Source organism: Asterias amurensis, chromosome 1 (genome assembly GCF_032118995.1).
Source record: "Asterias amurensis chromosome 1, ASM3211899v1".
In the NCBI taxonomy this organism is placed as follows: domain Eukaryota; kingdom Metazoa; phylum Echinodermata; class Asteroidea; order Forcipulatida; family Asteriidae; genus Asterias; species Asterias amurensis.
Window position 1 is genome coordinate 32,751,275 of NC_092648.1, and position 26,259 is coordinate 32,777,533.

The following is a 26,259-nucleotide window of genomic DNA, read 5'->3' on the forward strand; positions in this document are numbered from 1 at the left end:
AGATAAAGGGATACTTGGTCCTGGACTTGTGTCTTTTACAAAACCTATAACAGGACCAAATAAAGCAATGGTAGACAATGTGTACAAAACCAACAAAAGTATTACTATAATCATAAACAAGTTTTCATTTTACTATTATTAATATTATTATAAAAGTACAATAAACACTAACAAATGTGCTGAGTTGGGAAATCGTAATTGAATGTTCCTTGTGATTTCTACTTATTTTCGAAGGGAAACAATTAATGGCCCTCTTTCCAAGTTCCCCTCCCCTTTCCCCGTGCATTTTTTGTTTGTGTCATAGCGCCCTCTTCCGATAAAGTCTGGTCTCCATCTTCGCACAAAAATACTCGCGTAAAAGTAAACGGTAATGCGGTAACAGTACGTATAATTATGCACCATGCTTGCGTGTTGAAAACATGCAGTTTGTTTCTCGAAATTTCACTCGGTGTGTATTTTCTGAAGGATTGGTCAGCTTATGGCAATTTTTGTTGATGTTGTTGGAGTTTCGGAGTTTTTATCAAAATAGTTACTACTGGTAGGCTTAGAACGCCAGAGAGAGTTCAACACTCGTTTGTTTCCTGTAGCATTATGAGGAATGAATAGTTCACAGTCCGCAGGTAGGAACACCGGTAAAACACCAATCTGTCATTCCGCTCCGAGTCCGAGTACTGCGCAGTCCATGTGGGGGTGACGGTGGCCGGCTAGCTAGCTCACGAAGTACACGTCATGCACGTACGTCCTGTGTTTGAGCTGGTGGTGTGTGTATAGAGCCCTCTACACTTTTTTAAGTTACAGTTTGCCTGAAGTTGAACCACAACTTATGCATTGACGTACTGTACTGGAACCCTTGTTTTGCCAGGTGCTGTTGACTTGAGTGAAGTTGTGTTGGTTACTACTCTACCCTGTCATGTTTGAAATTGCAACAATTGACCATGTTCAACTGTAGGTGGTTGTTTTTGTGGGTTTGCTTGTTGTGTTTACTGGACACAGCTTTGCTCAGCATCAAACAACTCAATAAAAGTGGGGCTGCACACCGATGTTTTTGCGAGGTGGGTATACAAGGATAACTTTCCAAATGGCGCCACCATTTTTCACTAATTTTTACAAAACATAATAAAGAGATATCCTAAATTCATATTATTGAGGTAAATTAGATACTATTAATTTATAAGATAGGTCTAATATTTCATACCGGATGAAAAATTGATGGCGCCATACGGAGACTTTTTCTAAAAAAAAAAACTATTTGGGAGTTTATCTTCCTCCCTTGGGCCTTGTTAGGCCCGTAGCCAGGAAACGTTTCGGGGGAGGGGGGGGTCTATAAATGAAAAAAAATTTACATTGGTGCTTCCAGCATTGCCCGTCGTGCAGCGATATTGGTGAATCAGTTGTAACTTTGTTGAAAAGTATTTACGCTTTAAAATTAAAGACTTTTGGTAAGTAATTTTGTTTGCGCTCACAATTTTCAAAGGGGGGGGGTGGTAAAGACATGTTCTTCTTCCCTTTTCTATTTTGAGGTTTTTTTTTCCCAAATCCTTTAAAGGCAGTGGACACTATTGGTAATTACTCAAAATCATTATTAGCATAAAACCTTTCTTGACTACGAGTAATAGGGAGAGGTTGATAGTAAAAAACAATGTGGGAAACAGCTCCTTCTGAAGTGTCGTAGTTTTTGAGAAAGAAGTAATTTTCCACGAATTTGATTTCTAGACCTCAAGTTTAGAATTTGAGGTCTCAAAACCAAGCATCTGAAAGCACAGTCACACAACTTTGTGTGACCAGTGTTTTTTTTTCTATCATTAATATCTCGCAACTTCGACAACCGATTGAGCTCAAATTTTCACAGGTTTGTTATTATGTATATGTTGAGATAAACCAAATGAGAAGACTGGTCTTTGACAATAGTGTCCACTGTCTTTAAAACAGGTCAGATTATTTGCTAGAGCAAATTTGAAAATATAATATGATCTTTGGATATTTTTTTGTAGTGCATAAGCACTCGACATAATGGAAGTATTTCCATGTGAGAAGTACATCTTGAATGAAAAAATGTGTGGTTTAAATGCGTCTAGTGGTATGAATGTGGTGTCTTGTTTGATGAGTTTGCTTTAAGTCACCTGGAAGTGGTATTTTGTCAAAATAAAGCTTTTGTCACTAATGTGTTTTGATGAGTGGAATATGAATAAACAATTAACTAAGGTTTAAAAAAAAATTAGTTTCCATGTTATTTACAAATTTGAAAATAAGCCCGACCCGAGAGGGCGCTGTTCGTGACGTCAATCGAGGCGCAATGAATCTCATGCAGTGCCAACACAAGATAGTGACGCTTGGCGCAAGCTAAAAACATGCCCTCAAAGTTGAACCAATACCGGATTTTTTTCATGTTAGGCAAATGCTCCTTTAGGTTCGTTACGTCTTTCAGGTACCTTCTTCGACTTCCCCACTAGCTGGAAAAATTGTTGGGATGGCGTCATGTTTTAGAAAAGAACTTTTCTCTTCATGTCAAAATATGTAGTGTATTTCGGATTCTCGAAGCACGACGGCTCGAAGTGTTTGCTGCACAGTGCTGGAAAAAACTTGCACCCTGACCCCATCTTTAGTTGTTTTGCTGCATCCAGCAGTAATACACCTGGTCGACATTGCCGGAAAAATGCAAGAAAAAACTCTTTTTGAAACGTACAAACTCACGACTAGGACTTGAATGTACTTGCATGTACGTTTGTTCGATGCTCGATCGAGGCAAAGTCTACCTCGATTGACGCCACAAAGGGGTAGGTGGAGTCACCCCCCACACAACTTTATTTTAATTTTTTTACACATAGGCCTAAATCGTTAAAAATAATTACTCAAAACATTTTATTGTTCAGAAACATACACTCTAATGTTTGAAGAAGAAAAAATATATTTCCAGGTGACTTTAATATCTTGATAATCCAAGAAATCAACACGTTGCAAAAGTCTGTCTGCATGTCAGATAATTAAAAAACAATCTAGGAAGTAAAAACCTGCTATTTTGGTTATTTCAATCTGGAATAAGACTCTGGTTGTACATGTGTAAAAATACACCTGTACCAGTACGTATAAGGCCATTCTACCAATGTATAACAGTTAAAAGTACAAAAGACAAGCTTTCATTAAAAAATTCCTAGATAATTAATTTTTGTTTAATTTTTAATGTCAGTCAGATCCAAATAATTAATAATATTTTATATGTTGAGTACATTTAATGGCATACACCACGCTATAATTTAAATTAAAAAATAATAATTAAAAATTTAATTATCAAAACGACCCTGTACAGATGAGAGTATTTTTAATGACTGTGATAATGAATATAACTTTCGTAGTTGCAATTCTTCTTCTGCAATGGCTATTCCTGTTTTTATTAGAGATCTATTTGTAAATTGAAAAATTATTTTTTTTTTGTTTTTTTGTTAGGTTGATTCAATGTAAGAAGAAGGGTCTTGTGTTAAAGGCACTGGGACACTATTTGTAATTTACTCAAAATAATTAATAGCATAAAGACTCACATGGAAACAAGCAATTACATGGAGAGCTGTTGATAGTAAAACATTGTGAGATATGGCTCCGTCTGAAGTAATGTAGTTTTTGAGAAAGAGGTGATTTCTATGACGTTCTACATTAGGCCTATAAAGTTTTGTGTAAAATTGTCAAAAAATACTGAAAGTTATTTTTTGATTTAATATTTGATGTTCTCTTTCTAAACCTGTGATTTACATAAAGTCTGTTATTACTTATTTATATACTTGTGTAAAGGCTATAATTTTTTCTTGAAAGCCCAAATTGTTCCGATTCTAATTTTCTTTACAGTTCTTGAAAACTGCATTCTTCATATTCTAGTTTGGGCTGGGGTGTTTTTTTTCCAAAAACTCTTTGGTTTCCGGTTTGTTGTATTGTTAGTAATTTAAAGACACTGGACACTATTGGTAATTGTCAAAGACCAGTGTTTTCACTTTGTGTATCTCAACATTGCATACAATAACAAACCTGTGAAAGTTTGAGCTCAATTGGTCGTCAAAGTTGAAAGAAAAAAAACACCATTGTCACACAATTTGTGTGCTTTCAGATCATATGCTTGATTCCGAGACCTTAAAATCTAGGTCTGATCTCGAAATCAAGTTCGTGGAAAATTACTTCTTTCTCGAAAACTACGCCACTTCAGAGGGAGCCATTTCTCACAATGTTTTATACTATCAACCCCTCCCCATTACTCGTTACCAAGTAAGGTTTAATGCTAATAATTATTTTGAGTAATTACCAATTGTGTCCACTGCCATTAATAATACGTTAAACTTTTCCCTTTATCAATCAATTTGCTTCATAACTCAGAGAAGAAGATAGTTTGAGTCATGACATGGTTTTTGATAAATTTTTCCTCTTCACGTAGCTTGATGGTCAAGTAGACGATTGCAATTGTAAAGTAGAATCCGTAGCCTCTTTCAACAACATCAAAATCGCGCCGAGGTTACAAATCATTTTGACCAGAAACTTCTTCAAATTTTTCAAGGTAAGTTCTGGCTGTATTCACCAGTGGTAATAACCTTTCTGTAAAAATGCTTGTAAATCAAGTTAAAATTTAGGAAATTGTGTGTCTGATACCTTGCTGCTTATGAATCTTTCTTCTTAATCCATTTTCCTCCTTGTTACTTTTTCATTATTATTGTTTTCATATTTGTTGTGACCGAGCAAATTAGAACACCATCAGACTGAAAACCTAGACACTGCTAGAGGATAAATCAATTGTTGTATCTGCTACAGTAAGGCCACATTAAAAAAAAGTGTTGACCGTCCCCGCCTGATCGTTCAAAACCCCCCGACCCAATTTGTTTTCCCTTATTTTTCTCCTTTTTGTTTTCCCCCATGTCTGGATATCTCTTTATACATTTACTGCCCAGATTTTTCAGCTGATATTTTTTTGAAAATGTACAGGTTTGAAAAGATGTTTAAAGAAGGTCTTATTCATGTCGGCAAAGCAAGAACAATTCTTCAAATATTTACTTGGGCTACACTGTGCTTAGTTGTTTGAAAAAGTTTACAGAAAATGTCATCTAGGAGTTAAATTTGTTTGACAAAACTATTGAAAACATCAAAAACACACAAACCCTCTGTTTTATAGTGATTGTGATGATTTCTTTATTTTTGATTTCATACTTGGCGTGTCAACAAAACTTTTTTAAAAACCTCCCTCCCTCCCCATCCGCAAAAAAAAAGGATGATCTACAATTTTTTTTTTTATGTGGCCTAACCAGTGATTAAACATAAAGCATGGTACATTTTTAATGCACTTGACACTATTGGTAATTGTCAAAGACCAGTCTTTACTTGGTGTATCTCATCATATGCATACAGTAACAAACCTGTGAAAATTTGAGCTCAATCGGTCATCGAAGTTGCGAGATAATAATGACAGTAAAAACACCCTTGTCACACGAAGTTGTGTGCTTTCATATGCATGATTTTGAGACCTCAAAATATAATTCTGAGATCTCAAAATCAAATTCTCTGAGGTCTTAAAATAAAATTCTCGGAGGTCTCAAAATCAAATTCGTGGAAAATTACTTCTTTCTCGTAAACTACCTTACTTCAGAGGGAGCTGTTTCTCACAATGTTTTATACTATCAACAGCTCCCCATTACTTGTTACCAAGTAAGGTTTTATGCTCATAATTATTTTGAGTAAAAATTTACCAATAGTGTCGTCTGACTTTAAACAAAAGGATATAGGCAGATTCCTGAGACGTGTCTGTATACGCTGTCAAGTGAGCATTTCCCCATTAGGAATAGGAAGAAGGGAAAAAAAGGATTATGACAGAATCAAACTCTAAATTGTGTTTAAAGGAACATTACAGAATTGATTTTTTTGCTAACAAAACAGTTGCTGGCAGTTTAAGCACTTAATGTAATTCACCAATACATAAACTGACAAACCTGTATAAGTTTGAGATAGATCGCCCATCTGGGTCACAAGAGAATAGTGAAACCAATAACAAATTTTGCATTGCACCGATGCAAAAAAACAAAATGAATAAAACACTCACTGAGCGATAAACCCCAAATGCGAAATTAGATTTTAAATTATTTCTCATCAAATATGACATTTCAGAAAAAAAATATTTTAAGAGGTATTTTCAACTATCATCATCATCATTAGACCGTGCAAGTTTTATGTAAATCTGTGATCTTCACGATTTTTGTTTCTTACCAACTCTGTAACGTTCCATTAATTTTTTTGGACTTAGAACTGTACTTGACATGACACAGCTTACCTCAGTAATCTGAGGCCAACAGCTTGGGTGATGACTGCTGAGTTACTGTACCATATGGTGCTTAAATTTGTTAGAGTCAGGAGGAAGGATCCTCGCAAATCATTCTAGGAAGTCGGCGTTAAATTATTTCCTCGACTTGTGTCTACAAATGCATTCAACTAAATGATATTTCTATTTGATGCAATGTTTCAAATCCCACACTACCTAGATGTAAAAAACATTTTATCATTCCTAATTATTTTATCCTTCCAAATTAATTGCAATCATTTCACATTTTTTCAGCTTCTTACTAGAGTCAAATAAACTAAGTACATTGTCCTTCAGTTTGTGATCTGCGTGCCTTTTGATAAAACATTTAATTAAAATGAAAAGGATTCAGAAAAGGCCCCCACAATCTGAGTTTCTAAATGTTACCATAATGAAACAAACAATTTTAATTTTTCTTTATGTGCATTGAGGCGTTTTTCTGGTGTAAATCCTACTGGAATTATTTTGGGCAAAATGCAGTTTCCTTGTTTTGTTTTCTTCTTCTTTTTTTCTTGCTATAAATTCATATGATGTTTTACCAGATGTTTGATGACACAGAGCAAACAAGGCTCAATGGGTTTTTATCAGCTGGATTTATTGATCTTGCCTCCACAATATTGTCTTCTGCATTCTGTTGTTTACTGTTCAGGATGGAAATAAATGTTATATTGAATTGAATGTAGTGCCACTGCTACATGTATGCATCAAAGACAAAGGAATCAGAAATGGTGGCAAAATAGTAATTAACTCCAACAGCTTTTACACAGCAGAAAATACCTCACAATGCCAATAAAAGGAGAATTGAAACTAAAGGGATGTCATGAAGAAGAACAAGTTCAAGCAAAGCATAACATACTTTTGTAATTCCAGTGGGTTTTACACCAGAAAAATGTCTCAATATCCATTGAAAGGAGAGTTGAAATGAGGTCAAAGCAAACAATATAAAAGCATAAAATACGTTATAGTATTTATTCCAGCTGCATTCACACCAGGGGAATTGCCTTCATACCCATATACACATGTAAAGGAGGATTTTGTCTCAACATGGGGGAAAAAAAATAAGCCAAGTTATAAAGTATTTTGTAAACGTGAATTATAAAAATTGCAAACATCACCATAAAAATAACATGCTTCAAGTAGTCTCTCCAACTGGCCTTCTGTAAAATCCCAATCCTCTGATTAAAATGCTGAGGTGTACAATGTTCTTGTACACTTGTAAGTGTTTTATAATTGACTCAACAATTCAATCAGAGCGTTTTTAATTAAAATATTGACACTGAAAACTCTTTCATAAATGTTAAATGGTTAAAACCCTCTTAAAGCCATTTTACTTTTGGTAAACAGTATTGTCCAAAGGTCCACACTTGGTGTATCACAACTTATATGTAAAATAACAAACCTGTGAAAATTTAGGCTCAATCGGTCATCGGAGTCGGGAGAAAATAACGGGGAAACCCACCCTTGTTTCCAACACGTTTTGCCGTATCATGACATGTGTTTATAATAAATCCGTAGTTCTCGATATCAAGAATTGATAATTGTTTTAATGTTTTCTCAAAAAGTAAAGCATTTCATGGAATAATATTTTAAGAGAAGTCTTTCACCATTACCTTCTGTAAGCCCTGTAAGTTATTTGTAAATCTGTGAATTTTGTTTTTTTCTGTTCCGAAAGTGTATAATGGCTTTTAAAAAAAAAGATAAATTAGAAGCGATAATTAAGTATCAAAACAGTTTTTCCTAATTACGCATCATTTTTTGTTTTTTGTGTGTTTTTTTGGGGGGGTATGAATATGATAGTTTACAGAGTTTTTTTTCTTCCTTCAGGTGAATTTAGATAAAAGCTGTCCCTTCTGGTCTGATGATAGTGTCTGCGCCTTACGTAGCTGTGCTGTCTGTCCGTGTACAGATGTAAGTAGTTGTCATTCATGTAGTTATTAACACGGTTCCAACACCTCCTTTCTCATCTCCTCTACTTAAAGGTAGGGGTCACACTTTGGTAATGACAGGCCTGGAACTTCATCTTTAAAAGGGCAAGGTCATTTGTATTTAGCAAGGGGCACTTCCATTGGAAAATCTTAAAGTTAGTCTATTGGAATATTGATGGGGCACCAAGGCCAGGCAAGGAGCCCTGTAATACAATGTAAATTTGGTTGTAATTTCTATTAGAAAGCCTTCTTGTTATAAAGATGGTAACGTTAGTAAGCATCCTCTGAAACTAGTTCGTCTGAAATGCTAACGTTGATTAGAAAACACTGTGTCGAAAAAAATTAAGGCAAGATTTGTTTGGCTTTTGGGGTTTCAAATTTCCATGGTGTCAATTTGTGAATGCTGCCGCCAGAGAAGTGGTTGGCACCTGCAGTCACTTCGCTTTAAACGTGGATGGATTCGATGCTCTTGATTAAAACACTGATTGATAACAACTAATCTATACTAACGCTATCAGTGTTGGTAGGGCAGCCTGCTACAACGTTAGACACCATTTGTCGTGTCATTGCATCCGTCTTATCTGGGTATGAACCAACGTGTAGTCAATCAGGCGTGATTCAAGTAATTTAGCTGTCGCCGTGTGGTATCCACTTCAATGATTACAATCTGAATCAAAACCGTTGAAGAGATTATAATAGGACTCATGATCATGTGACTACAATAATTCACGGTTAACTGAACATCATGAGAAATTCCGGCAAATTCATTTTTTAGTGGGTTAAAATATTATTTACATGTACAACAAAATATGTAAGCATGTCAGTGCCCAATTTCATTGCTCTGCTTACCGCCAAGTTGTGCGCTTACGATCCCCATTCTCTGCCTACTGTATGTACTACAAGCGTAGATTTCTGCGTTGGCTGTGTAAGCGAAGATTGCCTAGTATCATGGTAAACGTATGCGCACAAGTAACAATTTTCTGCTAACTTGATATCAGTCCCGTCCTGATTTTTCAGTGATTATCTCTGTTATTAATGTATCTTAAACAGACACATACTTCTCTACCCAGGTAACGTCAGGCTTGTATCCCCTTACAGTGCTAGTCGCTTTTTTGGGGTCTTGTCTTTCTTACGGTCTTCATTACCAGTAAGATATAATAACATTTATAATAGTAATAACAGCTGTATTGTGCAAAGTGTTGTGCGTAGCTACAATTTCTGTTCCTAGTTTTTAAACTGTTTCAGTGGCTAATTATCCAAGAGGCTCCTATCTCCATGTTTTTACTATTCATTCTGTGTAATGAAGTCCTTTGTTGCTATGGTAATCACACGACAGTATCGATTGTTTGCTAGGGACCCGTTCTTTGAGAACAAGAGGCTTTATTGAGATTGATATGATCAGCTTGATCTTTGTTCCGAGGACAGCATGTACTTATTCTACCTCTTTGGAAAATCTCTCAATCTTGGGCGTCATAAGATTTGTGAATATATCAGGGAAATATTTGATTATTTTTCTTTCCAAGCTTGGTGCCCAAAGCAAGTATATTTCTCAAAATTCTGAAAAATATATGAACCGTTGTTTATTTTTCTCAGCGAGAGATATTCATTTTCTTCAAAAAACGTCTAATTATGTGTCGATTTTTATTGATTTTTCAAAGTCACACATCATTTAATACCCCTTGGGTCAGGGGACATGAAATTGCAATCAAGGACCTCATATTTGCACTGAGCCGACAAGCTGAAACTTGGCTAATCTGATTGACTGGCAAACACAAAGACACGTGAGTGCAGTAATTGACAATGCACTCTATCCTATAAGGATTATAATGAGTTGGCTCTAACGTATCGAGCACTGAATCGTCCCTATCCCTAAGGTAACCCATATGGAAGCACTGTGACATAAACTATTTATCAATTCATGTACATGTACATATTCATTCATTCATTCATTTATTTATTTATTGTCCAAAGATACATGTATGGGAAAACTTACATAACAGGACAGTTAAATTGAAACACTTCGAAATTAAAAAAGAGTTAAAAAGAGACAATCTCAAAAAAAATTATAAATTATCTAAAATCAGTGCTGCACAACACAGACAACAATGGCCAGAGTAAGAACATATCAAACATTCTCGAAATGCACCGTGTGCCATCATCAAACATTAACACAATTCTACTAAATTGGAATTGGCTAGTGCCTTAACATCTTTTGCTGACGTAATGCCAACATCAAGAACACCAGCCTAAAACCAACATCTACCTGGCCTGCTGCTACATATCAACGTTAACGCCATGTTTTCCATCTATGTTAATATTGATGGCCAGCTTTAAAACAATGGGTTTACCAGTACGCCATTACAGAGACCAACATTGGTTCCTGGGTGGATACGAAAACAAACCTGTTCAGAATTTTCGTTTTACTTCTGTTGAATATACATCAAGTTAATGATCCCCACAACACATCCATGGACCAATCAGTTTGATCCATGTGTTACAAGATGAAATAATTAAATGTTGACAACGTTGTCTTGGATCGGGCATTTGAAACCATTTGTTATAAAATGCAAACATGGCAGGTTAGAAAGATGTTTTAAAGGTAGAATATAATGATTCATACAAAATATGCCTCGAAATTGCACCGTTTTCCTTTTACTTGGCGAACTAACACGGTTGGCCATCTTGTGGGGTCAAACATTTGACCCACAAATTGAAGTGCTGTGTTAGTTCACCGTGCAGTTTTGAGGCATATTTATGTGGACCATTATATTCTACTTTTAAAACATCTTTCTAACTAACAAACAGTTCAAATGCTTTTCATACCAACTCGCCCAATCTAAGGCAACGTGTCCTTATAAGGTGAATTAATATTAAATAGTTGTTAGTTATTAAAAGCAATAAAAACCAGCTGTCTAAACTATTCATGGGTATTGTCTAAACATGTACAATTTGCCAATAAAAACTAAAACACAAAGTTTACACAAATTACATGTACTTGTAATCAATGTGGTTGTATCACTCCTTGAGTAGTTATTTTATTTATGAAAACCGATTTAGACAATTAAATTGTGAACTAACATTGTTTGTGATGTCAAACATTATACTATTAGTTGTTGGCTGATAAATAACACTAAAACCTTTACATATATATAAGAGTTTGCGGTAACACCATGTAATAACAATCTCTAAATGAGTTGGGGTGGTTTTGAAAAGAACCGTTGGATTAACTTGACGTTTCGATCAGTATGCTCTGATTGTCTTCTGGAGAATGCTGGACTCTGATGCTGCATGCTGCTTAAGTACTGGGCGGTGGATCAGCGGTGATGCACGAAGGCGGGAAACAGAGGCTGGAAGTGAACTCAATGATGCGTGGTGAAACCTGTTGTGGAGCCTTTCCCGACCAGCTGTTTTAACTATTCAACATGATGGTCTAAACTTGAATAATTCGCCAATACAAAATAAAATACAAAGTTTAAGATGTTAGATCAAAACATAATATACTGTTGGCTTAACATCCTTCAGTGTTTCTGAGATTCTGAAGTATTGATTATATTTGACGATAAATAATGTATTACAAATATTGAATTGTGCGCACATGTATGTTTTAGCTATTTTATTTATATCTTTTTGAATAAGATATGTTTCAGTACCTGAAAAAAAGAAGCAAATTTTTGATCTATTTTTTATTTTTGACCATCCTGACACAGCTTAAAGGATTGGATTGGTCGAGTTGGTCTTTGAAAAGCGTTTGTACCGGTAACCGTTTCTTATAAAATGCATATGATTAGAAAGATATTTTAAAAGTAGAATACAATGATCCACACAAGTATCACTCGAAGTAGCGTGGTTTTTCTTTTATCTCGTCGACAAACACGGTCGGCCTGTTAGTTGGCAAAGTAAAAGGAATACCACGCAATTTCGAGGCAATTGTGTGTGGATTATTGTATTCTACTTTTAAAACATCTTTCTAACCATATGCATTTTATAACAAACGGTTACAAACGCTTTTCAAAAATCAATAGTGTCCAATGCCTTTAATACTTCATTACAGTAAAAAGTAAACATTTGAACTCGGTATTACACATAAGGTATTCTTATTCAACTGAAATTACATCGGACATGTTCATTCATTAGTTTACAGGCCCGACACTTAAACTACTGGCCTCTTGCCTGCATTCCAGTGTAAAATTTGAGCCCTGGTACATCCTTGAAAGATTTTGGAGTATTTGAGGTTTGATACACATTTAAAAACCAAAGAATAAAATAAGATGTGCAGCAATATCTGGAAACCTGCCTGCCTTGAAACAATGTAACCTCTAAGATTCCACTTTGGCAAATCACCAATGCTAGACCTTGCCTTCATGAGCAATAAACATTAATTTCTTGTACTACTTTTCCTGCAGGAGCAAGTGCCTTGTGGTTTAAAAGAAGAGGAAGGAATAGCTCATGGAAAAGAAAAGGTTTGTGGTCATGTGTTAAAAACAAAAATCTATCAACTAGTAAGCATCATCAAGTCATTTTAATAGATGTTATATTTGCATTGGAATAAAGAATATTCATTTTAGTCAGGTAGCTTATGGATAGAATCGTGACCGACTGGCCCAAAGCACCAAATTTGGTAGGTACCTTCTATAGGCCCCAGAAATCAATTTTAGAAGGGGTGACACCAAAAAATATTTTTGGAAGGTACCTAATTTACATAGTTTCAAAATAGCTGCAAAATCCTATATTTAAGCACTAATTTCGGTACATTTTTATCATTTAAGCAAAGGTCATTTTGAAATATTTACTTTGGTGGTTTTGTTTACATATCCTGCACTTAAAAAACATTAATGAACTGATGTGCCTAGGTAATTATGTGTTGTCAGAAATCCAAGATGGCCACTATAATAATAAATTCAGTATCCTGGTTCGAAATATGCAAAACAGTTATATTTTGTTGTTACTGCCGTCTTAACTATTAAAACAGTCCCATGTGGGGAAAATTGGTTTAGACTGACAAGATCTTCAAAGATCTTGGCAGCTTCCGCTGCACTTGTAAAGCGCTGTGCAAGAAAGCCTACAGCTTTGCGGCATCTGCAGTTTCTGAAGCACTGCAGCAGTGTTTGGCATCCGCACTCCAACAGCTCTCTGCAGACACTGGCTGCCTCTGGAATGAGTGACCACACAGGTTTCCAGTCAGATGCAACCTTTGTCCAATCATACCCCTCGGTTTGAAGCACGCTGTTCAGACTTCAAGTTTGTTGTCCAGATGCTCGCCTCAGGAAACTTCATGTTCGATACCTTCTCAGTTACTAGTTGAAATAGCTCTTGGTGGGATCCTGCAGAAAGTTTAGGAAGTTTGTTGGTAGTTTAGTGTTCCCTGCAACCTTCTTCCTACACCTTTTCCTCTCTTCTTCCTCATAGATTGCTTGAAACATACCTCTCTTGTATGTATTCCACACTATGTCTACTCGGTTGCTATTCCTCAATTGCTGGATCCAAGGGAGAAATAACTTTTCACCAGATTCATTGAATGTACCACAAAGTAGTTTGATTTGCAGGAAGTGCGTGGACGATAGCATCATCGTAAAAAAACCTTGGCATGGTAGTATGCGGGAGGGTCTAGCTGATCTGTTGTCAGAATTTCTACCGGATCAGGTTTTTTCGTCGGCAGGAGGAGCGCTCCATACACCGAGAGAGAAGATGGCCAAGGATGATTTTCATGGGCGAAGAATTGTGTTGAGTCTCCATCACGGTACTGACTTAATTGCAAAGTAGAGCTGGCTGAAAAGATTGCAATCATTGTTTTTACTTGAACGATGCTGCTTAGCACTTGTGTTTGGCTTTGATTTCAGACGCTTCCAAATGGCCACAGAATTTCTTTTGATGGGCTTATGAATGCTGGTGCTTCGGTCTAAAATCACATCCTTAACATGCTTCTGGTACTGGGAAATGCCAAGGGCTTCGATTGTTGGGACTGTGGAAACAACATCTTTATTAGCACAATTTCAAGTGTCGAAAGCAAGCAGTTCTGAAGAATCTTCAATGAAAGGGGTTACCCATTTCTGAGATTGCTTCAGTGAGGCTCTTCACTTGTTTCTTAAAACCTCCTGCATAGTCATCCCTGTTCATGCTGCTTGTAAATGTTGACGTTTCTCCGTCCATGAACTGGTCCTCAAATTCCTTCAGCAGTCTTGCTAGCTGTGGACCTGAAACCATCTATATTCTGGAGGCAGCTGGGTTTTCGGTAAGTCCTACCACGCCACCAGACCCTTTACCAACGTTGTTTTGTTCATGACCATGGTCAAGAGGCATGCAAGAGGACTCGTGTTGAGTCTTTTGAAGAACCCACATTTGTATGACATCTTCTTTGATATTTTGTGGGAGAGCCTTTATGTCTCGGGTGTGAATGGGGATCCAGCGAGCGTAGGTGTGATCCAGAACAAAGAACCAAGACACCAATGCCTTCAAAGCCTCCCCAAAGAGATCAAAATCTCGGATACCATGAGCACGGATGAAAATCAGCAAAAGTGTTTCATATTTCAAGATGATATCCCAGTACTGAAATGTAGAGCTTGCCTTAATCATCTTCTGCTTCCACGTTTCAAAAGAAATCCCACTGTCAGACTCCACCTTCAGTTGCCAAGCATCTCTCTCTGCAGATATGCAACTGTTGGGGCTGTAACTGTGACTATGCCTGGTTCTAGTGAGGTGAGCAGCTTAGAGGAAGGAGTCTGCTGTACCTGAGGAGCCCACACCAGCTTCACATAAGGCAGCGGTCCAACCAGATCCTTCAAGAAAGTCTCCAATTGTGTTCCATCTATAGAGTCATCTCAATTTGGAGACCACCAACGTTACTAAAAAGTGCTTTTCTCCCAATACAATGTCTCGGGCCAACGCCACTGAACAAAATTGGCATGGACAGACAGTGGTTGGTCCACAGCAATTAGCGGTGTTTGGCATGGATTGAGATATGTTGTTATCTGCCTTTGGATATCCATCCTATCAAGCATTATGCTTGATCATGTCAATGGTTGTAGCCTTTTTGTGTAAAAGGGGAAAGAGGGCGTCAAGAGCAGCAGGATCTTAAGGAGGCATCTGAGTTAAAGCAGGGAGGCAGACCAGGCAATGTAATCTTCTTTCTCAAGCTTGTCCTTCTTTATTAAGAGAAAAATTAGATCTGTGTATCCAGGAGACTTCTGTAGCTCTTGCAATTTCAAGTTTACCATCGACCTTATGTTAGATTTGCAGGGCAGACAAGCTTCTTGTTAATGGCACGGTCGTAGCTTACACTGATGCCCAGTCTATACAGGATGTTCATTATATGTTGCATCTCGTGAGTGTATGGATACATAACCCATTGTAGAGAGGAAGAGGTGGCTCCTTTTCTTTGGAATGCCTGCTGTTTTTTGCCACAGAAGCTTTGTTTTTTGCATTGAAGCTGACCATCTGAGCTATAAAAAGACAAACCTGTGACCCATTGATATCTTGGTGCTTTACATTAGGTACATTCAGCAGCATGGCAACTAGTGTCTTAAGACTTGCCGGAAGAGAATTTTCCAGGCAGTTATGCTCAAAATTCCTGGTAACAGGGAGGGATTCCCAATCAAATATGTATTGTCTGATGCTTAAAACTGATCTTTATTATCTAAAATATCAAAGTGAATACGCCAGGAAGGATAAAAAACATTGAATTGGCTAATGAAGCTTACCTCCAAATTGTAGGTGCAAATAATAAAACGAATATATAAAATTGTACATTAAATCTTTATAAATGAATTACTCGTCAAATCACTAACAATTACGTTGTAATTAGTCTTAATTAGTGATAATTAGTTATAAGCATCAGTCTACTTTGACTTTAAAGTAAAACATACATAATTCGAATCCTATCAATAGGCCTAATTAATAAAGGGCTGAATACAGCACTCAACTGAAAAGCAAAATCACCACATAATTTTTTTTTAAAGCTTTTATATGCAAATTGTGCACAAATTTAGATTTATGCAAATTAGGTACCCTTCCAAGATTGTTTTCAAGTGTCACCCCTTCTAAATATCTTCTCTAGGACCTAAACAATATATCTACCAAGTTTGGTGCTTTGGGCCAGTCGGTCACGATCTCGTCAAAATTTTGACCTAAGCAACCTGACTATTTTGTTTTTTTACCCATACACACCGATGTGTGTTATCACTGTATACTCAGCACTTACCCGAGTGCTGTGAAAAAAATTCAACGGCATACTACTTGGGTGGGATTCGAGCCCACGACCTTTGCAATTCTAGAGCAATGTTATACCAACTAGACCACCAAGATTGCCCGGTGGCTAGAGGCAGTTCGAATCCAATGTTTCAGCAGGTTGATGTTTTCATCAAGTCATGTTGTAAGAATAATTTGAAACTTTGTAGCACCATGTGTAAATCTCTTTTGGGTAATGTTGGTTGACAACTCGATGTTTCGATCAGTATGCTCCGATTGTCTTCCTGAAACCAAACCAACACTGCCCAGAAGAGATTTCTGTGTGTTGCTACCACAAACCTCGACTCAGCACTGAATTTCTAGCGATGTTGAGCGCAAAGTAGTTCCTTGTGCAAGTTTAGAACTTTTAAGTTTCAAACTATCGCACACAAGTTTCAAACTTTTGTGAGCCAATATGCAATGAAATGGTCTTATCAGAGAAAGAGATGCGAGCAATTTAGACCTTACAGTTTTATAATAGTGAAGAGTTCTTTATATTCACATCTTCCCGTCCCTTCCTAATTACGCAGTATTATCCGCAGAAGGATGAGGAATCGTCGTCTGACAAGTCGTGCGACTCTCGCACAAATGAAGAGATCCGGCTGAGTGCCCTGGATACGACAATCAGCAAAGAGAATGAAGCTGTCTTCAGGACGTGGACTGAGCATGATGACATCTCTGTCACTTTCTGTGAGCTGGACGGTAGGTTAAGACCATTGTTATTTGGTGTTACCTGTTACAATATGCATTAAGTTGTTTGTTGACCTTTAACCTTTCAAGTGTTGCATTAAACGTTCCAGGGTGTAGGGGTTGGGAGGCTTAAAACACAACAGTGACTGTCTTGTGTGCCTAAAATCTGTGTTTAATACCTATGTATAAAGCATAACATTTTGAAACATTACCCACATGCTGAACTTTCCTGAGCCCTGTGAAAAAGCCTTTTTCATTCTAGAGCAGATGTCTAACCACTACTAGACCACCAAGATTGCCTGGTACCAGGGGTACAGCAACAGTTTCATAGCTATTAAATTTGTATCGGGGGAAAAAGTATATTACTTGCTTTTACCCATACACCAGATGTGTGATAAAGCATTGTATACTTGGTACTTTCCCCGAGTCACATGAAGAAAAAAAAAACATAGGCATATTACTTGGATGGGATTAAAACTTGCACCTAGACCACCGAGTAAACCGCCATCTTTTTATACGCATGTAGCTTCGTTAGCATTTTTCTTTGTTTACCACCAAAATGTCGCTGTTATTGTCAGTCTTTGATTCCTCTTTTCAGATGAACAGTCCGTGGGTATGCAGTATGTAGACTTGACATTAAACCCTGAGAGGTATACAGGCTACAAAGGCAAATCAGCATGGAGGATATGGAACAGCATCTACAATGAGAACTGCTTCAAGTAAGTAGAAATTCTGCTTATTGCTGCTCCGGAACCAGAAACATCTGGGGCCAATTTCATAGAGCTGCTAAGCACAAAAATTTGCTTAGCATGACATTTCTTCCTTGATAAAAACAGGATTTCAAACCAAATTTCCACAAGATTTTCAGGATAAGCAAACAACTGCTGAATACCAGTAACAAGCAATGTAACAAACGGAAAAATTTTGTCTGTAATCCTGTTTTTATCAAGGAATAAATTTCGTGTTAAGCAAATTTTTGTGCTTAGCAGCTCTATGAAATTGGGCCCTGCTTACAGGCTTTATGACATTTGGTCCAGCTCTTGGTGTCATTTGCAAGCATAGAAACCTCACCTTTGGGCTTGAGTTACTGCTTTTAACAATGTGTCAAAAGAATTAAGATTAGTTAAAGGCAGTTGACACTATTGGTAATTACTCAAAATAGTTGTTAGCTTAAAAACTTACTTGGTAATGAGCAATGCGGAGCTGTTGGATATAAAACAGTGTGAGAAACTGCTGCCTCTGAAGAATTGTAGTTTTTTTTCCACGAATTTGATTTTGAGACCTTAGAATTAGATTTTGAGGTCCCGAAATCAAGCATCTTAAAGCACACAACTTCGTGTGACCAGGGTGTTTTTTCTTCCATTATTATCTCGCAACTTTGACGACCAATTGAGTTCAAATTTTCACAGGTTATTACCAATAGTGTCCAGGGTCTTTAAATGAGAGTGTTTACAAAGCACACTACCTGAGGTACCTTGTTTGTTAAGAGTGAGAATACTTTTATTTGAAATTCTGCTTTATGTTAATCTGTCTCGGTTATAATTATTCTTTGTTCATCAACAGACCGGAGCCAGTCAATGCTAAAGGTTATAAGTCATTGCTTTCAGAGAAGTCAGTTAAAGGTAAATATTGTGTTCAAATTTGTTGTCTGTTTTATTTAATAATTTTTCTTTTACAATTGTTTGTCATTACTTATCCCTATCAGCCATTATGTTTTTTTTCATAGGCACCCTGCTTAAACGCATCAAAATGCATTACAGTTGAGATGAAGAAACCTGCTAAATGCAGCAAAATCCAGTCATTCTGTTTTGTAAAAGTTTACATTCGTTGTTTCTGATACTGTTATATTTCTTTAGTACGGTAATATTGTATCTTGTACTGTTTGTTGAAATCTTGGCCGAATAAATAATAATAATAAAAATAAATAATAATAAAATTGGGATCCTGGCAAAAATTCATTTGGGTTTTTAGTAAACGGCAGCAAAATGCTCTCATTAAATACCTTGCATCACTTTTTTGAATCTATTTAACTAGCCATGTATATATGCAGTTTAAATGTAACTGAACTCGGAGCTAGCATATTCAACTAACCATTTTTCCCTCCACTCTCATTCCTGCTTTTCCCTTTTTTTGTTTTTCCCAAACCTTTTGGAGGTCAGCATTTACGTTACAATATTTACTCATGACCTAACCTATCATACTTCTGTTTCACCCAAACCTGCTTATCACCATCCTCTGCAGTTTCCCAATACCTTAAAGGTAAACCATTAGAACCCCAAACTGGCTGATGGAAAAACGGAAAAATATGAAGGATTTGGGTACTTTTTGTAACACAAAACACAATGTTCACAAATTTACATTAAACTTACATCGTTTGAAGATAATGATAGTAGAAAGCGTACCTTAAAATATTAGTTGCTGAGGTGCTTAAGTTTTTGAGAAATGAGTAAAACAATGTCATGAAAATACGTTTTTACATGCTAAAATAATTTTCGTCTCATGATCACTGAGATGAAAATTATTTTCATGACATGGTTTTACTAATTTCTCAAAAACTACAGCACCTCATCAACTAATATTTTCAAGGAAGCTTTCTACCATCATTATCTTCAAATGGCGTAAGTTTAGTGTAAATCTGTAGACATTGTGTTTTTTTTTTCCCCTACAAAAAGTACATAGACCCTTTAAAGTAGGAGGGTTCATTCTTCCAAGATCGTTTCAACACGATTGAGTTTGATTCAAGAAAAACTTTGAAATCGATGCAACCAGGCATGATATTCTTCCTTCTCTGCCCTTGGAATTATCTGCAAAGCTGTGATTAAATCGCCTGGACAGTCTATTGAAGCCTACACCATAATCTACGTGAAGGTCAGCCCTCTTACTCAAAACAATTCTCAGGTGTTTCCAAGGACCAAAAAATCTCATCTTTTTCATTTTATTGTAAAAGAGTGAACCCTCATACTCTTGACTGCATTGATTGTTGTTCTGTTCGCTCTGGTTTGGTCCTTCCTTCGTGTTAGTTAGGTTCCTCTGATCTGAGTCTGCCGTTTTGTAGAAGAGTTGGAATTTGTGCGCTGACTGTACGTACAACACTTAGAGCATAGGTTGGCATTAAAAATTATAGAAATTTGTGTCTGCGGTTAAATTAACTGAGCTGCTAGAAAATGTTTCTCCAAACCAGAAACACTTTTTTAGAAACACAGCTTTTGTTTTATATTTACCATATTGAACTTACCCTTCCAAAACTCAGAAAACTGAATTTGAATCATCAATGTTTGAGAAAAAAAATTGTTCTATTCGTGTAATCGTGTGTGAAATTTGAACTTTTTGGTCAGTTTGCTCAGAAAAACCACACCACAGCCAAGCAAAAATTATTCACCAAAGACTGAAGCTCAAGCTTGCTCCTGTGCCCCAAGCAATGGTTTTGAAGGTCTCATTTCGCCTGCTTTCTATGCACTTTATCTGTTGAGCAGTGTTTGTGCAATAGACAATAGAGTCTTGAAGGTTTGTAATCTTTGCATGGAACTATACCGTCTCCTATAGCGAGCTGGGAGCAGTGAGATGCAGTAGATGCAGATGAGAGTAGTTTTGTTGGCACATCTGTAGTTGAGAGGCTGTTCCCTTTTCTTACAGTTTTGTTTCTTGTATGGTATTTTGTATTATTGTGATCACTTGATCCAAGTCGCTTGTAAGTGCAACCATGGAGTTACTCAATAGTGCATCATAGCCAGCCTGCATATATATTGTACATGTAACAGTCTGCTCTATATACTGTTTAAACAGTGTTGTATGTCTTAATTATTCTGTATTAGGTTTAAGTTTGGGAACATTGTTATAAAGATATTAGCCTTGTGACAGGTATCGTTATGATTGGTTGCAACAATTCTGTGCACATAAGTTGAAAGCAATGTTTGAGCCATAGTGGGCAGTGCCGGGCGGGTCTTCTCAAAACTAACAAATTTTGTACAGCACTCTATTAAAGCACAATACACTGGTCTAGCTATAGCCCAGGTTGGACTCCTCCATTGCATGCAACCTGACTGGCGTCCTACCAGGGCTAGTCTAGCTACAACATTGGTTGAAATGACCACAATGTACTGATGAAACAATGTAAGGCACACATACAGACCTAGATAAACATGTATGTATGACCCCAAAGGTCGTATCCGAATTGGCAGCTGTGGCTACGGCTAGAGCTACGACTTTTGCCAAAGGTTGTTGAGGATGTCTTATACATGTACTTAAATGCATGATGACGTTTGGTGGCATCCAGCCGTAGACATAGCCGCAAATTCAAACACATCCATAGGTCCTGTCCGAAACTGTAACTTTGACTACAGCTACGGCGGCCGTCGGGGCTGCCTATTCTTCCACACTGGCAGACGTGCTGATCTAAGCTTACGCTGATCTAGCCAAGGCTGTAGCCGAAGTCGCCATTTCGGACACATCCATAACTGTCTTATTTTGACATCGTGGTTGTGTTCCCTGAAGACATGTCGTTATAACATGGTTAGCTACGGCCAAGGGATCAGTCTACAACACTGAGCACCTTAAAGTATACATTTGAGCTCCATGTACATTACTAAGAGAGGTTTGTGGGAACACCATGTATATGTAAGTTACTGTCAAATTAAAACGTTCTTAGGACATCAAAATTGAGATCTAGTTTTGAGGATGGACAAGTAGTTTTACTTGGATTAAGACCCCAGTAAATAAATACATGTCAGGTCACCTCTTGTTAAAGTATTTATTTGTTTCTGGTTTCTAGTGTTTATTGTTTGTTTGATAAACCCTATCAAAATTTTAGCTTTTAGTTTTACTGTGCTCCTATTCTTGTTGATATCTATGTGATGTAGGAGGGAATTCAGTGTAACCAGAATAATGGTGTGTGTTTGTGCTCTAATTACAGGAATGTGTCTTGAGAAGCGGGTATTCTACAGACTGATATCAGGTCTTCACAGCAGTATTAACATTCATCTATGTGCACATTACTTATTATCAGGTACGTTACATTGTGTCTCCTACCGATTTGCCCCTTAACATTCATCTACCGATTTGCCCCTTAACAAACATTCATCTATGTGCTAATACTTATTATCAGGTACGTTAGATTGTGTCTACTACTATCGATGCTACTAACGTTGCTCCTACTAATGTTGCCCCTTAAAATTCATCTATGTGTACATTATAAGTTATCACACAAGCGCGAGTGGAATACGGAAAAATATAGGCCGAAGGCCGAGTTGGATATGGGACGCAGACGCGCTATATTTTGTGTATTTCCATGAGCGCGTGTGTGATAACGTATTTATCTTCAAGCAAACTTGGTGCGTGACATAGAACACACAAGACGCATGGTAGTGATATTAGCCGTGCAATATAGGTTTTTATCACCACTCCATTCTGCGAATCTGATTGGAGGATTAGCACGTACTTGAAGATAATACTTTTTATCAGGTACGTTAGATTGCGTCTACTACCGTTGCTCCTTGCAACTGAAATGCATTTTGGTTACACTCTTTCTCAATGTTTGAATGATTTGGCAAGCAATTGAGTCAAGTGTTTTCGTTGTATGATATCTTATTTTGTATTTAATATAAAATTAATATTATTAATTGGCGCTAATAACTTTGAAAAGGGCACGAGAAGAAATGTTCAGTTTTAGATGTGGGAGGATGGGGTGGGGGGAAACCCATGCAATCAGGTAGGGACTGAAAAACCAACCCACTTATAAGGCTCCAGTCTGAGTTGGGATTTGAACCGGGGACCACAGAGGTGAAAGGCAGGGAAAGAAACCACTGAGCTAACCTGGGGTGGATTTCACAAAGGTAGTCCTAACTTAGGACTAGTCCTAGGCTCTGCTAAGCGATAGGACCAGTCCTAAGTTAGGACCAGTAACTCATCCTCACTTAGGACTGGTCCTATCTCTTAGCAGTGCCTAGGACTAGTCCTAAGTTAGGACTACCTTTGTGAAATCCACCCCAGAACCTATACTTATTGATAATTTAATATATACCATATACACTGAAGAACAAAGTAGCGCCTCAAATGAAGCAGATATTTTTTTTAATATTCTCCCAGCTGATCCCCATTCTGTTCTTGTATCTTAACCCCTTCGATTTGCCGTCCTGGCCTGGAGCTGTTTCATGTACATCCTCAGTTGGTGTTTCTTGGTTCGATTCATTTTGTATTGGTGAAAATGAAAGAAAAATAAACAAAAGGAGGCTTGTTTTAAAATGCCCACTGTTAAAAACAAACCAACACCAACAAGAAAACAAGAATAAACAATTTTACAAAAACTACTGGTAAAAGTGCCCAATTTGGATAAACAGTACCAAATCCATCAAATTCTAGACGAATTCATAGGATGGATTGTGTATGATTTGAGATGGACGTGGTAAGAGTGTTTGAATTTAACAACGGAAATTTGCATCGTGATAAAGAATATTAGTTTTGCTTTTACCTATATACACTGATGTGTGTAAGCACTGAAATGCTCAGTACAAGCCCTATCTCTATGTAAAAAAAATCACAGGCATATTACACAGATGGGATACGAACCCACAATCTAGGATGAATAGTGTTTGAATTGCTTTCATTATGTTTTGCCTTGTGTGCTTTCTTTCTCTCAGGTGGGATGTTCGGTGTTGAGACGTTCGGCCCCAGCGTGGACGAATTCCAGAAAAGATTTGATCCAGAAACAACAGATGGTGAAGGCCCCATACGACTGAAAAACCTATACTTCACTTACCTTGTAGTGCTCCGTGCACTAGCTAAGGCCGCCCCTCTTCTTGGACAGGAGTCATTCTATACAGGTTATATTTTGTTCTCACTATTCTTGTTCAGTCTCTCTCGGATACACTACTGGTATTTACTCAAAATAATTATTAGCATAAAACCTTACTTGGTAATGAGTAATGGAGAGCTGTTGATGAGAAAGAGCTCTCTCTGAAGTAACGTAGTTTATGAGAAAGAAGTAATTTCTCACTAAAATATTTGTATTTGATTTTGAATCGACTTTTTGAAGATGTCTGTGGTGAAGTTTTTTGTAAGCACTTCAAATTTCACACACACGTTAACTGTCAGGCAGGCATCATATTTGTGAAGTTTCAGACCAATGGCGTCGTGGGGGGTTACGTGACGCGGCCTTACAGGTGCACTATTTGAACTAATATAACTCCCGAAGTAACAATGCGATCATGTTGAAACTTAGTAGGTTGTTAGATATTGGTAAGTTCTTGTGAATTGTGAAATGGCGTCATGATGAAGTCATGTGATTTATTATGATTTTATTTTTTATTTTTGCACCTTTAAGTCATCAATTGCTAACTGAACATGGTTTAATCTGAATTATTATGTTTATTTATGCCAGATTCAGCAAATTGCTTTGGATACACAACAAATTTCACACTCAGTTGAGAATATTGAAATTTCATTGACGAAACAGCTATGCATTTGTGCACAAATGCAATCATGTCTATTTGAATTTGAGACCTCCGAATTTGATTTCGAGGTCTCGAAATCAAGCATCTAAAAGCACACAACTTGTTTTTTTCTTCCATTATTCTCTCGCAAGTTCGACGACCAATTGAGCTCAAATTTTCACAGGTTTGTTATTTTATGCATATGTTGAGATACACCACGAGAGAAGACTGGTCTTGACAGTTACCAATAGTGACCAGGGTCTTTAATACATCAAAATGCTCCCAATTGTTGAAGTTGCATTTTGTTGCCGTTCGCAATCAAGTTAAGTCCCATACTCTGTTGTTGCAGCGTTCTCCCTTAACAGTCCTCTGCTGGCCAAATGCCAGTTTAAAGCACAAGAGGAACAGTCAAAATCCTCTCTAAGCTGTTCCGGCTGGCTAGGTCAATGTTGGAAAGCATCCCTATTTCATTTGAAATATTGACTATTTAAAAAGCTGACAGTCTATATAGTGAAATGACAAGCTAACTCTGGTCCCTGTCACAAAAACAACAAGGGCAAACCCTGTTGTTGGGAAGTGATTTACGTTTACAATGTTCTTATTCCTCAGGTGAAACTGCAGAAGACGCAGAATTGAAAAACGAAATCACCGAAATTTTGGAGGTGGTCAAACAATTTCCAAATCATTTTAATGAGAGTACAATGTTTCAGGGTGACAAACTACAGGCTAAAATATTAAAGGTAAGAAATGTACGGCGAGGTTTAGTTTACGTCTGAAGGAACAAGGTTAAAGTTTATGTGACAAGTTATTCATGTTGGTTGTGTGGTACACGTCGTGAGAAAAAGCAAGTAGGCTGATTTGTACCTTAGTCAGGGGGACCAATTTCAAAAAGCTGCTTAAGAACAAAAAGCAGCTAAGAAAAAGAAAAAAAATTATGCTGACCAGAACAAGGTTACCAGTTTACTTACCCTTTCCGTCCCCACCCTTCAGATGTGACGTCCAAATTCTCTGTGTTTGCCTAAGTGGTTTCTGGTATGGTTGGTTGCAGATTGCACTACTACACTGTTACATTTGTTTTTACTGTACATTGGTGTGTATTAAGCACTGTTTACTCAGTAATTTGTTGATTTATGTGAGAAAAAAACCACATGCAAATCACTCATGTGGGATTCAAACCCAGAACTTTGTCTTACTAGACTGCCAAGTTGGCCTGGTTGCCAGAGGCAGTTAGACTCCTATGTTTTAGCAGCGGGTAGCACAACAATTTAATAGATGTTAAATTTGCAGTGGGGATCAAATTTATCATTTTGGGTTTTTACCCTTACGCCATGGTGCGATGTAAATAAATTGGTCTTTTATTTCATGCATAATAATAATAATAATTTAAATTTGTTACTTTTTTTTTGCAGGAAGAATTTAGGAATCATTTTTTGAATATTTCCCGCATTATGGACTGTGTTGGATGCGACAAATGCAAACTATGGGGAAAGTTACAGGTAGGTTTTCAAGAAATATTTAAGTGAATATTAATAATGGGTGTGATAAAGAGAAGGTTCCAAGGGTCCTGTTTCTTACATTCACTCTTTCCCCAAGATTTTGCCCTGGACCCAATGGTCATAAAGCTGTTTGTTGGTTTGCATATTTTTGCGCTAAGCAGAAGTGTGTTTTTATGATCATAGCATGC

General features: G+C 37.1%; 1 protein-coding gene across 2 annotated transcripts in view; it reads left to right on the top strand.

The window, feature by feature from the left end:
- The first annotated feature begins 430 nt into the window (after positions 1–430).
- LOC139937204 (ERO1-like protein beta) overlaps positions 431–26,259 on the top strand; it is a 28,587-nt gene continuing 2,758 nt past the window's right edge. The window contains exons 1-12 of one of the 2 annotated variants that reach the window (XM_071932292.1): positions 431–620; positions 863–1,052; positions 4,412–4,531; positions 8,141–8,224; positions 12,645–12,701; positions 16,992–17,163; positions 17,750–17,870; positions 18,715–18,773; positions 22,061–22,153; positions 23,784–23,966; positions 25,185–25,315; positions 25,985–26,071. In XM_071932292.1, the coding sequence (XP_071788393.1) occupies positions 936–1,052; positions 4,412–4,531; positions 8,141–8,224; positions 12,645–12,701; positions 16,992–17,163; positions 17,750–17,870; positions 18,715–18,773; positions 22,061–22,153; positions 23,784–23,966; positions 25,185–25,315; positions 25,985–26,071 (1,224 nt within the window). In that variant the 5' untranslated portion in view covers positions 431–620; positions 863–935. Of the gene's footprint in view, positions 1,053–4,411; positions 4,532–8,140; positions 8,225–12,644; positions 12,702–16,991; positions 17,164–17,749; positions 17,871–18,714; positions 18,774–22,060; positions 22,154–23,783; positions 23,967–25,184; positions 25,316–25,984; positions 26,072–26,259 lie in introns of both variants that reach the window. The other variant, XM_071932284.1, reaches the window with a different exon arrangement.